We start from the raw sequence: 14,808 nt of genomic DNA on the forward strand, positions 1-14,808 counted from the left end.
TTATTAAAACATTTAGGTTTACTAATAGAAGATTCCTTTTGCCCTTATTTAATATAATATTTACTTTCAGGAAATACAGTGGGTATTAAATTAAAAGTGATTTATCAGTCTTTATCCTGTCAACAATCTTTCCAAGGCTTTAAATCCATCCAGATATTTTCTTATTGTAGGGACTTAATCATTCCTTTTCTTTTCTTCCCCAAGGTCTCTTGGATTCTATCAGTTGTTGTTTTAAAGGCTTTAGAGTGAACGTCCAAATCTGTTTGATGTGACACTATCTCAGTAGGGAAAATGTATCCAAGAGCTTTAGGAACTGTCTAATGGTGTTTCTCATTTGTTACTCTGTAGCAGCTTTCAAATTATAAGGCCATGTTGAAGTTCATTTTGTCCCAAAGGCATGTCAGCTTCTGTAAGCATTCTCTAATTGGTTCTGATCCATGAGAGAGAGCCAAGGAGCAGCCCCTTGGAATTTCTTGCACATTTTCACATAGCCTTACTGTCTATACACCTATGTAATTTCAAATACCTTATAAAAACTGAAAAGAATATATATCTTTTATATAATCAGCTTACCTACATATATTTTGATAATATTCAGGCAACTACACTTGTTTTGATTCAGAGGTATCATATCGAAATGTATCATCTTAATTTGGCATTTGGATGGTTATAAAACTATTCAAATAGTTATAAAACTATTTCTAAGATAATTATTTGATTTAATTATTGTATTCTTATTGTCTTGGTTGTTCCCCTTTATTTTTAGCAGCTTTATTGAAATATAACTCATATACCATATAATTTACCCATTTAAACTATACAATTCAATGGTTTTAGTATCTTCACAGGTGCAAACATCACCACAGTCTAATTTTAGAACATTTTCATTCTCCCATTAGCAGTCACTCCACATCCTTCCTGTTTAGCCCCAGGCAACCATTAATTTACTATCTGTCTTTGGGGATTTGCCTCTTCTGGACAGTTCATTTAAATGAAACCATACAATATATGTGGCCTTTTGTGCCTGGCTTCTCTCACTTAAAGTTTCAAGGTTCATCCATGTCATAGCATATATCAATATTTTGTTCCTTTTAATTGCCAAATAATATTCCATTGTATTGATATATACCACGTTTTATTTTTCTGTTCACTGCTTAGACATTGGGTTGTTTCTACTCTTTGACTATTGTAAATAATGCTGCTATGAACATTATTATGCAAGTTTTGTGTGGATGTATGTTTCCATTTCTCTTGGGTATGTACCTAGGAATGGAACTTGCTAGGTCATATGATAACTCTTTTTGACATTTTGAGGAACTGCCAAACTCTTTTCCAATGTGACTGTACCAGTTTACATTCCCACCAGCAATGTATGAGGGTTCTAATTTTTCCACATCTTTGCCATCACTTGTTATCGTCTTTGTTTTTTATTATAGCCATCCTAGTGGGTGTGAATTGGTATCACATTCTGGTTTCGATTTGCATGTCCTTGACGGCTAATGATGCTGAAAATCTTTTCATGTGCTTATTGGCCATTTGTATATCGTCTTTGGAGAAATGTCTAATCAGACCCTTTGCCCATTTTTAAATTGGGCTATTTATCTTTTTATTATTGAGTTGTAAGGGTTCTTTATATATTTCTGGATACAAATCCTTATCAGATGTATGATTTACAAATATTTTCTCCCATTCTGTGGATTGTCTTATCACTTTGTTGATGGTATTGTTTAGAGCACATTTAAAAAGGAAGTTTTAACGAAGTTCAGTGTATTTTTCTTCTTTTGCTGCTTGTGCTTTTGGAGCTATATCTGAGAAGACTTTGCCTAACACAAGGTCATGAAGATTTACTCCTATGTGCCCCCCTCATTTAAATAACTATAGCTCTTTGGGTCAGAATGCTTTCAGAATAAAATTAACTTTTGAATAAGAAACATTTTTCATTTTAAGCAGTTTTCATTAGAGATCATTCATTAAGGAAAGCAACAGTGAATAATTTTTTGTTACTCCTTTCATTTTCTGTGAAAAACAAGTGAAGTGGCACCAAGTGTTTGCCTAGAATTGACAGTTGTATTTTGTTAATTACTACGCTTATGTGTGTTGTTGAGATTAAAAAAAAATAGTATTGCTAGTCACTTACTGTGGTCTTTACAATAGCTTTGATCAGTGTGGCTGAAGTCAGTTTTTAGAAATATCAGAAAAATTAGTGAATGTAGAACTGTAGATGCTATGCTAGTTCATAGGAAAACCAGGCTCAAACTCAAGTTGCCCTAAGTAGATAGCCCATGACCCCTTCCCTCACATCATCATGTATTATATATGTCTAAGGATAAGCACTAGCTACTAAATGCTCTGACATTTAGCAAAATTCATAGTCTCTCATTCATTATTTCAAAGTAACACCTTACTTGATTTCCTGAATTAGGTAAATAAAAGGGTTTGTTGACCCCATGTAATTTCTGTACAATTCACAAAATGAAGTTGTAGGAACAATTTTATTTCATTCACAGCCATAAATAACCAAATATAAGGCACATTTTCTAAAGGCTTATACATTTTAAATCCAAAATATGACGTGATCTTATATGTAGAAAATCCTAAGGAATACACACAGACACACACATACACAAATACTAGAACTAATAAGAGTTCAACAAAATCACTAGGTATAAAATCAATATAAAAATCAATTGTATTTCCATATCTTAGTAATGAGTAATTCAAATATGAAGTTAAGAAAATAGTTTCATTCACAATAGCATCAAAAAGAATAAAATACTTAGGAATAAATTTAACAAAAGAAGTGTAAGGGCTTCCCTGGTGGTGCAGTGGTTGGGAGTCCGCCTGCTGACGCAGGGGACACGGGTTCGTGCCCTGGTCCGGGAGGATCCCACATGCCGCGGAGCGGCTGGGCCCATGAGCCATGGCCGCTGAGCCTGCGCGTCCGGAGCCTGTGCTCTGCAACGGGAGAGGCCACAACAGTGAGAGGCCCACGTACTGCAAAAAAAAAAAAAAAGAAAAGTATAAGACTTGTACACTGAAAACTATAAAACATTGCTGAAAAAAATTAAAAAAGATCTGAATAAATGAAGAGACATTCCATGTTCACAGATTGGAAGATTCAATATTGTTAAAATGGCAATTCAATATTGTGAAAACCATCTACATATTCAATACAATTCCTGTCAAAATCCCAGCTGGCTTTTTTCCCCCCAGAAGTTGAGAAGCTGATCCTAAAATTCATATGGAAATGCAAAGGACTCAGACTAGCCAAAACAATCTTGAAAAAGAAAGACTTACACTGCCCAACTTCAAAATTTATTATAAAGCTACAGGAATCAAGATAGTGTGGTACTTGCTTACAGAAAGACATATATGTCAATGTAGTAATTGAATTGAAAATCTGAAATAGACCCTTTTATGGTCAGTTGATTTTTCACAAAGGTGCCAAGGCAATTTAATGTTAAAAGGATAGTCTTTTCAGCAAACTGTACTAGGATAATTATTATATCCTCAGACAAAAATATTAATTTGGACCCATGTCTCATACCATATACCAGAATTAACTAAAAATGGATAATAGGTCTAAATATAAGAATTAAGACTATAAAACTCTTAGAAGAAAACATAGAAGTAAATCTTTTTAACCTTGGATTAGGCATTGATTTCTTAGAAGTGACGCTTAAAGCACAAGTAATAAAAGAAAACATTGATAAATTAGGTTTCATCAAAATGAAAAACTTGTATGCTTCAGAAGACATCACTGAGAAAATGAAAAGACAAGCCGCAGACTTGGAAAAATTACTTGCAAATCATATATTCAAGCAAGGACTTGTATTCAAAATATATAAAGAGCTCTTACAACTCAATAATAAGAGGACAACCCAACTAAAAAATGGGTAAAAGATCTGAATAGACATTTCACCAACAAATGATCAATCAGCACATGAAAAGATGTTCAACATCATTAGTGATGATAGAAATGCAAATCAAAACCATAATGAGATATTACTTTACAGCCACAAGAATGTAACTATAAACGGGCACGAGGTTTCTTTTGAGATGATGAAAATGTTCTAAAATTAGATTGTGGTGATGGTTGCACAGCTCTGTAAATTTACTAAAAATACATGGATTTTAAAATGAGTGAATTTATGGTATGTAAATTATATCTCAATAATGTTGTTAAAAAAACTTTAAACCCAGAACTTGACAAGTAAACAAAACCTTAATTAACTAATATACTAATATTTCTTTCATGCTGGATAATACAACTGATTATTAATCATGATATACATCCTGATCTAGAAGTTTATAGTCAAAACTCAAGTATATTTCTTGATGAAGGATAGTGAAGCTCAGTGGATTTCTAGTGTCATTAGAGTTCTTGATTAATAGGTTGGCAGTCTATCACCAGCTTGGAACTGTTAGAATTGGAGTAAGGCTGTCTGCATGGTACAGTGGATGTGATCTCCGCTATCCCGCTGGTAGACCTGGTCACCAACAGCAGTTAAGTTCATCACAAGCTCTTCACTTCATTTTCAAATTCCAGGAACACAAAACATGAATTCTTGTCAAGCTTTCATTGATTACTTACTTTGGTATGTATTTTGCTTTGTATTTCAATAGAGTAAAAAAGCCATAAAGAACATCCTACAAAAATGCACCTATTTACCAGCTCTCGAGCCATTTCTGTATGATGCTCCTCCCAATATTCTGAAGTATGTGGTTGGACAGTTCAGTAAGGTAAGACATGCTCTCTTAGCCTAGAAGTGGGGGAAGAAAATTGAAATGGGGTATTAACTTGTTGCTTCTGCTGGGTCAATGTTTTCTTCTGTAAGATGGGGGCAGGGTTTTACTACTTAACTTTCACCTATCATATTGACACGGAAGGTAAAATAGGTTAATAAAATTAACATAAGCTAATAAAATTCACACATAACTAATTCACACTTTCTTCTTCCTCACATTTTCCTCACAGCCTCTGTACTGTCTTTTTTATGTTCTTGGAGAGTAAAGAGTCAACATATAAAAACCTCATAGCGCAGATAATTTATACTGAGAAGTAACTTTTGGTAATTTTCCCAGTGTCTGTTAGTTTCTCTCATCTGGGAACACTGCGAAGATCTTATAAAGAAAAGGTAAAAGGTCTCTGAGTCACTGAAATATTTTTTGCAACGTGCATGCACTTTACCGGAGATGCTTTGAGACAGTCACTTGGAGTGTATTGACTTATTCTGTGAACAGTTTTAACAAACGTGGCTGTCATATTTCTTAGACCACTGCAGATTCAAGGTAGTAAGGTAGAAAGGTCAAGCTGCTGGAAGGGGCTCAGCCAGTGGGACTGACTGCTGAAAGCAGAGGCTGAGAGAGAGTGAGTGCATTCTCACAGCTGTGGATGGCCAGGAGGGGGACCCTAAACTATCAACTGTGTTCAGGAGGTTGGGTTTAAGAAAACAGGGTTGTTGGAATTAGTATCCCACTGTGGCCGTGAGCCCAGGCTCTGGAGCTGGGGTGCCTGGATTCCCCATTTACCAGCAGCAATGCCTTTAGCAAGTCTTGACCTCTCTAAACCTTAGTGTGATTACCCATAAATGGGGTTAATAAAAGAACCTATTTATAGGGTCATTGTAAAGGTTAATGAGATGTTATATATAAAGAGTTTAGCTTAGGGCTTCCCTGGTGGCGCAGTGGTTGAGAGTCCGCCTGCCGATGCAGGGGACACATGTTCGTGCCCCGGTCCGGGAAGATCCCACATGCCGCGGAGCGGCTGGGCCCGTGAGCCATGGCCGCTGAGCCTGCGCGTCCGGAGCCTGTGCTCCGCAACGGGAGAGGCCACAACAGTGAGAGGCCCGCGTACCGCAAAAAAAAAAAAAAAATTATGTGGCAAGTGCACAGATAGGGGTTTAACAGAATTCCATGAGAGAAGAAAAGTACCCAACTCATCCTGCGAAAAGAGAATAGGGCTATCCCAGAGAAAGTTTCTTAAAGGAGGTGACATCTGAGCTGAGTCTTAAAACATAAGCAAGAATGGGAATTTCCTGATGGTCCAGTTTCCACTGCAGGGGGGACTGGTTCGACCCCTGGTTGGGGAACTAAGATACTGCATGCCACGTGGCGTGGCCAAAAAAAAAAAAAAAAAAGATAAGCAAGAGTGAGCCAAGTAATGGGGGAGGTGTGTGGAGGGTGGAAGGGTATTCTAGGAAGAGGAAACAGCATAGGCAAAGGCAAGAAATGGTTTGGACACACCCTTTGAGATTATTGAAATAAAATTTAGCATAGAGGTTGGTAGGGAAGGACGCTGGAGAGGTGTTTAGGACCTGAGTCACAGAAGGCCCTCTGTGCCTTGTTAAGGAGCTTGGAGAGACCTTCAGTTTGTATGAGAGAAGAACAGATACTGCTTTACCTTGTATGTATATGAGTGGCTCTCCATTATCTTTGCTCCTGTTCATTGCCTTTATTCCATCTCCACAACATAAAAAGTTAAGAAATTTCTAAAAAGGCTGCATTTTACTTCCAATGATCAGCAAATTTAGGCTCATTATGTTGCAGGTATATTGGACATAAATTCTCTTATGTATTTCCTCAGATATATTATTGCTTTTCAGTAGTAAAAATCCAACTTGGAAAAGAAAAGCTGACATTTTTGTGTGCTTCACTTTTCAAGGTGCTGCCGCATGATAGCAAAGCTCGACGACTTTTTGTAACAAGTGGTGGACTTAAAAGGATTCAAGAGATAAAAGCAGAACCTGGATCTCTCCTTCAAGAATACATCAACAGTATTAACAACTGTTACCCAGAAGAAATAGTAAGGTGGGGAAATGGACTTTGAGAAGGTCAAAGTTATAATGTAGTTTTTCAGTTCTCAAACCTAGATTTTGTATCTACTGTGTCAAAATGTGGACTTTGCAATAGCACATAAGACCCGTGTATACTTCTACTTCTCTCTTGATCTCTTTTATCCCTCAAATTAAATTATGTTCTGAGTGACACATACATTTCCACATCAAACTGGAATGCCATTTGAGATATTTCTGTACTAATTTAATACATGCTTTACTAAAGAGTACCCAAATACAGAGTTCAAAGTAAATCAACAATCTTTAATATGAACCTGATTTAGAAAGAGTCTGATTTTCATAGTTCCCTGCATATTATTTCTCTGCCTTAAGCTCCATTCATATCGGTGAGAGTATTACAAATAAGAAAGAGATGTTGCATGGCAAAAAGAAAGTTACTATCTATATTTGAAAAAATTATATTTTTTATGAAATGCAGATGCTTCATAGTAATGTAGCAGGAAGTTTTTCTCAAGATTAATTTTTTTAATGAGGTTGGTTTCAGGGCATTAAACCTAAGCCTCAGTCCCTGTAAGCCTAAAAGAGAACTCTACCACTAAACCTCAAATAAATAAAAACAAAGTTACCAAGTACAGATAGAATTATTAAGCAACTGAATCTTGAAAAATGTCCACAAAACATGCAGAATTAAAGGCTATATTTATCTATATTTTTCTAATACTACACTCATTTCTTATTTTCTCTTAATATTAGAGATTACAAATTCCAATTTTTAAAATTTGTTATAATTTATATGTTATGTAAACTATTCTTCCTATTTATTTTTCTTCAATTTATTTATTTTTTAAACTTTTTATTTTTTATTGGCATATAGTTGATTAACAGTGTTGTGATAGTTTCAGGTGTACAGCAAAGTGATTCAGTTATACATATACATGTATCTATTCTTCTTCAAATTCTTTTCCCATTTAGGTTGTTACATAATATTAAGCAGAGTTCCCTGTGCTATACAGTAGGTCCTTGTTGGTTATCCATTTTAAATACAGCAGTGTTTACATGTCAGTCACAAACTCCCTAACTATCCCTTCCCCTCACCCTTCCCCCCTGGTAACCATAAGTTCATTCTCTAAGTCTGTGAGTCTGTTTCTGTTTTGTAAATAAGTTCATTTGTATCATTTCTTCTTAGATTCCACATGTAAGTGATATCATACGATATTTCTCTTTCTCTGTCTGACTTAACTTCACTCAGTATGACAATCTCTAGCTCGGTCCATGTTGCTGCAAATGGCATTATTTCATTCTTTTTAATGGCTGAGTAATAGTCCATTGTATTTATGTACCACATCTTCTTTATCCATTCCTCTGTTGATGGACATTTAGGTTGCTTCCATGTCTTGGCTGTTGTAAACAGTGCTGCAGTGAACACTGGGGTGCATATATCCTTTTGGAGCATGTTTTTCTCTGGATATATGGTCAGGAGTGGGATTGCTGGGTCATATGGTAGTTCTATTTTTAGTTTTTTAAGGAACTTCCAGACTGTTCTCCATAGTGGCTGTACCAATTTACATTCCCACCAATGGTGTAAGAGGGTTCCCTTTTCTCCACACCCTCTACAGCATATATTGTTTGTGGATTTTTTGATGATAGCCACTCTGACTGGTGTGAGGTGATGTCTCATTGTAGTTTTGATTTGCATTTCTCTCATAATTAGTGATGTTGAACATCTTTTCATGTGCTTCTTGGCTATCTGTATGTCATCTCTGGAGAAATGTCTATTTAGGTCTTCCACCCATTTTTTGACTGGGGTTGTTTGTTTTGATGATATTAAGCCACATGAGCTGTTTATAAGTTTTGGAGACTAATCCTTTGTCGGTCACATCATTTGCAAATACTTTCTCCCAATCTGTGGGTTGTCTTTTCATTTTGTTTATGGTTTCCTTTGATGTGCAAAAGCTTTTGAGTTTAATTAGGTCCCACTTGTTTATTTTTGTTTTTATTTCCATTACTCTGGGAGTATTCTTCCTATTTAATATCAGTGGTTTTTAATACATATGGTAACATTGACTTTAAAAGCACGAAAATAATTTTAAGATTGAAATTTGTTTTATATTCACATATACTCTGCCAGTAAATTCTTTCCAGAGGTGTACAAATTCATTCACTTTGGGGAGGTTTATGAGAACTTCTTGACCAAAAGAGTTCCAATAAATTAGCTTTGAAAGTATTAATATATATAAAATACATCAAAGGAGTAGTATATCATAACATGTATATATACTATGTATAATATATAAATAAAATAACATACCAAAAAGGTTGTATAACATATAAATATGTGTGAACCCACTAAATGAAGGAAATATGAAAACCTTTTATGAAGAAAATAAAGTTAATTTTTGTGCATGGAATGTATGTCCCTTCAGGAAGAATGCTATTTTACATAAGTTTAAAATAACTTTCTGTGCAATTTTCTAACATAAACAGAATTATAGAAAAATGGAAGAAGTGAACTAACTGGTCCCCCAAATGGAGTGACCTATTAGAATTGACCAATGGTAAGGTGCTTTCTTGAATAGAAGTCTTCTTTCCACTAATTTCTAGGATTAGTTTACAGGGCACCAGGGGAAATAAAAAACTCTGTCGTGTTAGAATTTGATCTGGTTCTTTGTCAAAATACCATTGTAAAATTTCCACTTCTCATATTCTGGGATCTGGCTAATTATCATGAAGAATTTTGGTTAGCTGGCTAACTTTTTCAAGTTTCTGACATATATTTTTTTAAAGCATTGGGCTCTATAGAACTTAGAGGAGTTTTATAGAAATCTCTGAAAATTTGCCTTCCTATGAAAGCAGACAAATATAATCTCAAAATTGTTTAATTTTTGCTGTCGTAATTCTCAAAAATGACTTGGTGACTATTTTAGAATTATTCTTTGTAAGACAGATTATCAGTGGATACATTCTCTCAGCTGTTTTCAGCCTAAACATTTATTTCAGTTGCCTTCTGATTTTAGTAATCTTTAAAAATGTTTAATAAAGGTGGTTGGTATGATGAGAGGGAAGGCGCCCAGGACAAGATGTTAGAAGACATAAGTTCTAATCCCGGGCCACTCCACAGCTGTTGTCTTCTGGATCTCTGCCTAAACCGGGGGGCAAGGCATGCATACAGTCTTCCGTTCAGCCCATTTCTGGTGTGATAACAGGTATTACAGTAACCTAAATTCTACATGGGTCTAGGATGAGTTAACTCCCCTATATTCTTAAAGGCCAGGAAGAAGTAGGGTGATAGCCAGAGGAAAGGCATTTCCAGTTCTTTTTTGGAGGTTCATTTTGGTTCTTTCATGAGGAGTATGGCTAAAAGCTCGGACTTAGGTATCAAACAGATCTAAGTTCCTATCTCAGTCCAAACGACTTGCTAACTGTGACTTTGAAGATATTACTTAACCCTCTTAACCAGTTTTCTCATGTGTAAAATGTGAATAATTACCTACTTCACAGAGTTGCTATTAGGATTAAGTGAGAGGCTATTAGGATTAGCCACAGGGTTCACAGATAGGAAGAATTCAATTCAGTAAATATCTGTTATTGTCCTCAGTGGGCACCCCTCTTCTTGTTCTTTTTCTTTTTTTTAAAGTTGAAATACAGTTGATTTACAACGTTGTGTTAGTTTCTGGTGTACAGCAAAGTGATTCATATATATATATTCAGATATATTCATATATTCTTTTTCAAATTCTTTTCCATTATGGTTTATTACAGGATACTGAATATAGTTCCCTGTGCTATACAGTAGGACCTTGTTGTTTATCTATTTCATATTTAGTAGTTTGTGTCTGCTAATCTCGAACTCTGAATTTATCCCTTCCCCATCCCCTGCCCCCACTGGTAACCATAAGTTTGTTTTCTATGTCTGTGAGTCTGTTTCTGTTTTGTAAATAAGTTCATTTGTATCATATTTTAGATTCCACATGTAAGTGATATCATATGGTATTTGTCTTTCCCTTTCTGGCTTACTTCACTTAGTATGATAATCTCTAGGTCCATCCATGTTGCTGCAAATGGCATCATTTCATTCTTTTATATGGTTGAGTAGTATTCCATTGTGTGTGTGTGTGTGTGTATGAGTGTGTGTGTGTATACACTAAATATTTATCTGTTCATCTGTCAATGGACATTTAGGTTGCTTCCATGTCTTGGCTACTGAAAATAGTGCTTCTATGAATATTGGGGTGTATGTATGTTTTCAGATTATAGTTTTGTCTGGATATATGCCCAGGAGTGTTATTGCTGGATCGTATGGTAGCTCTATTTTTAGGTTTTAAGGAACCTCCATGCTGTTTTCCACAGTGGCTGCACCAATTTACATTCCCATCAACAATGTAGGAGGATTTTTTCTCCACACTCTCTCCAGCATTTGTTATTTGTAGACTTTTTAATGATGGCCATTCTGACCAGTATGAGGTGATATCTCATTGTAGTTTTTATTTGCATTTCTCTAATAATTAGCAATGTTGAACATCTTTTCATGTGCCTGTCGGACATCTGTGTGTCATCTTTGGAGAAATGTCTACTGAGGTGTTCTGCCCATTTTTTGATTGGTTTTTTTGTTATTGAGTTATATGAGCTATTTGTATATTTTGGAAATTAAGCCCTTGTTGGTCGCATCGTTTGCAAATATTTTCCCCCAGTCCATAGACTTTTCATTTTGTGTACGGTTTCTTTTGCTTACAGAACCTTATAAGTTTGATTAGGTCCCATTTGTTTATTGTTGCTTTTATTTCTGTTGCCTTGGGAGACTGGCCTTAGAAAACATTGCTACAATTTATGTCAGAAAATGTTTTGCCTATGTTCTCTTCTAGGAGTTTTATGGTGCCATGTCTTATATTTAAGTCTTTGAGCCATTTCCAGTTTATTTTTATGTATGATATGAGGGAGTGTTCTAACTTTATTGATTTACATGTGGCTGTCCAGCTTTCCCAACACCAAGGAAACAGATATTCAGGTACAGGAGGGTCCCAAACAAGATAAACCCAAACATACCTACACTAAGGCATATTATTCTTGTTCTTTTTTCTATCCATGTTAAGTCACATTATTAGCTAGATCAAATTTAACATTATAATAATAATGGAGAAACTTATGTAGCAGCACATGGCCACTTATTTTTTCACTATTTGTTTTGATGATAAATGCATAGCAAGCAAATATTTGTTTCATTTTTGCAAGTATAAAAGACATAAATAAAGATTATTCTGATTAGATTTAAATTGCTTTTAATTGCTAAGGTAGGGATTCCAAACTTTTTCCTGATGAGAAGCTACTTTTGAATTCCTTAGCGACCAAAGGACAGACAGAAAAAGCAAGAAGAGCTACAATCCTGCAGCCTGTGGAACAAAAATCACATTCACAGAAAAATAGACAAGATGAAAAATCAGAGGGCTATGTACCAGATGAAGGAACAAGATAAAACCCCAGAAAAACAACTAAATGAAGTGGAGATAGGCAATCTTCCAGAAAAAGAATTCAGAATAATGATAGTGAAGATGATCCAGGACCTCGGAAAAAGAACGGAAGCAAAGATCGAGAAGATGCAATAAATGTTTAACAAAGACCTAGAAGAATTACAGAACAAACAAACAGAGATAAACAATACAATAACTGAAATTAAAACTACACTGGAAGGAATCAATAACAGAATAACTGAGGCAGAAGAACGGATAAGTGACCTGGAAGACAGAATGGTGGAATTCACTGCTGTGGAACAGAATAAAGAGAAAAGAATGAAAAGAAATGAAGATAGCCTAAGAAACCTCTGGGACAACATTAAATGCAACAACATTCTCATTATAGGGGTCTCAGAAGGAGAAGAGAGAGAGAAAGGACCAGAGAAAATATTTGAAGAGACTATAGTCGAAAACTTCCCTAACATGGGAAAGGAAATAGCCACCCAAGTCCAGGAAGTGCAGAGAGTCCCATACAGGATACACCCAAGGAGAAACACGCCAAGACACATAGTAATCAAATTGGCAAAAATTAAAGACAAAGAAAAATTATTGAAAGCAGCAAAGGAAAAATGACAACATACAAGGGAACTCCCATAAGGTTAACGGCTGATTTCTAGCAGAAACTCTACAAGCCAGAAGGGAGTGGCATGATATACTTAAAGTGATGAAAGGGAAGAACCTACAACCAAGATTACTCTACCCGGCAAGGATCTCATTCAGATTCAATGGAGAAATCAAAAGCTTTACAGACAAGCAAAAGCTAAGAGAATTCAGCACCACCAAACCAGCTCTACAACAAATGCTAAAGGAATTTCTCTAAGTGGAAAACACAAGGGAAGAAAAGGACCTACAAAAACAAACCCAAAACAATTAAGAAAATGGTCATAGGAACATACATATTGATAATTACCCTAAATGTGAATGGATTAAATGCTCCAACCAAAAGACACAGGCTCGCTGAATGGATACAAAAACAAGACCCATATATATGCTGCCTACAAGAGACCCACTTCAGACCTAGGGACACATTCAGACTGAAAGTGAGGGGATGGAAAAAGATATTCCACGCAAACGGAAATCGAAAGAAAGCTGGAGTAGCAATACTCATATCAGATAAAATAGACTTTAAAATAAAGAATGTTATAAGAGACAAAGAAGGACACTACATAGTGATCAAGGGATCAATCTAAGAAGAAGATATAACAATTATAAATATATATGCACCCAACGTAGGAGCACCTCAGTCCATAAGGCAACTGCTAAGAGCTCTAAAAGAGGAAGTCAACAGTAACACAATAATAGTGGGGGACTTTAACACCTCACTTTCACCAATGGACAGATCATCCAAAATGAAAATAAATAAGGAAACAGAAGCTTTAAATGACACAATAGACCAGATAGATTTAATTGATACTTATAGGACATTCCATCCAAAAACAACAGATTACCCTTTCTTCTCAAGTGCGCACGGAACATTCTCCACGATAGATCACATCTTGGGTCACAAATCAAGCCTCAGTAAATTTAAGAAAACTGAAATCATATCAGGCGTCTTTTCTGACCACAACTCTATGAGATTAGAAATGCATTACAGGGAAAAAAACGTAAAAAACACAAACACATGGAGCCTAAACAATATATTACTAAATAACCAAGAGATCACTGAAGAAATCAAAGAGGAAATCAAAAAATACCTAGAGACAAATGACTATGAAAACATGATGATCCCAAACCCATGGGATGCAGCAAAAGCAGTTCTAAGAAGGAAGATTATAGCTATACAAGCCTACCTCAAGAAACAAGAAAACTCTCAAATAAACAATCTAACCTTACACCTAAAGCAATTAGAGAAAGAAGAACAAAAAAAACCCAAAGTTAGCAGAGGGAAAGAAATCATAAAGATCAGAGCAGAAATAAATGAAATAGAAACAAAGAAAAAGATAGCAAAGATCAATAAAACTAAAAGCTGGTTCTTTGAGAAGATAAACAAAATTGATAAACCATTAGCCAGACTCACCAAGAAAAAGAGGGAGAGGACTCAAATCAATAAAATTGGAAGTGAAAAAGGAGAAGTTACAACAGACACTGCGGAAATACAAAGCATCCTAAGAGACTACGGCAAGCAACTCTATGCCAATAAAATGGACAACCTGGAAGAAATGGACAAATTCTTAGAAAGGTATAACCTTCCAAGACTGAACCAGGAAGAAATAGAAAATATGAACAGACCAATCACAAGTAATGAAATTGAAACTGTGATTAAAAATCTTCCAACAGTGCTTCCCTGGTGGCGCAGTGGTTGAGAGTCTGCCTGCCAATGCAGGGGACACAGGTACATGCCCCGGTCTGGGAGAATCCCACATGCCGCCAAGCAGCTGGGCCCGTGAGCCATGGCCACTGAGCCTGCGCGTCCGGAGCCTGTGCTCCGCAACGGGAGAGGCTGCGACAGAGAGAGGCCCGTGTACCGCAAACAAATAAATAAATAAATAATTTTCCCACAAACAAAG

The 14,808-nt window shown here is 35.9% G+C and overlaps 1 protein-coding gene across 2 annotated transcripts in view; it reads left to right on the top strand.

Annotated features, from left to right (window-relative positions):
• SPAG6 (sperm associated antigen 6) overlaps positions 1-14,808 on the top strand; it is a 73,744-nt gene that overhangs the window by 52,859 nt on the left and 6,077 nt on the right. The window contains exons 9-10 of one of the 2 annotated variants that reach the window (XM_067703268.1): positions 4,627-4,743; positions 6,665-6,810. In XM_067703268.1, the coding sequence (XP_067559369.1) occupies positions 4,627-4,743; positions 6,665-6,810 (263 nt within the window). The remainder of the gene's footprint in view (positions 1-4,626; positions 4,744-6,664; positions 6,811-14,808) is intronic. The other variant, XM_067703353.1, reaches the window with a different exon arrangement.

Source organism: Pseudorca crassidens, chromosome 1 (genome assembly GCF_039906515.1).
Source record: "Pseudorca crassidens isolate mPseCra1 chromosome 1, mPseCra1.hap1, whole genome shotgun sequence".
NCBI lineage: Eukaryota > Metazoa > Chordata > Mammalia > Artiodactyla > Delphinidae > Pseudorca > Pseudorca crassidens.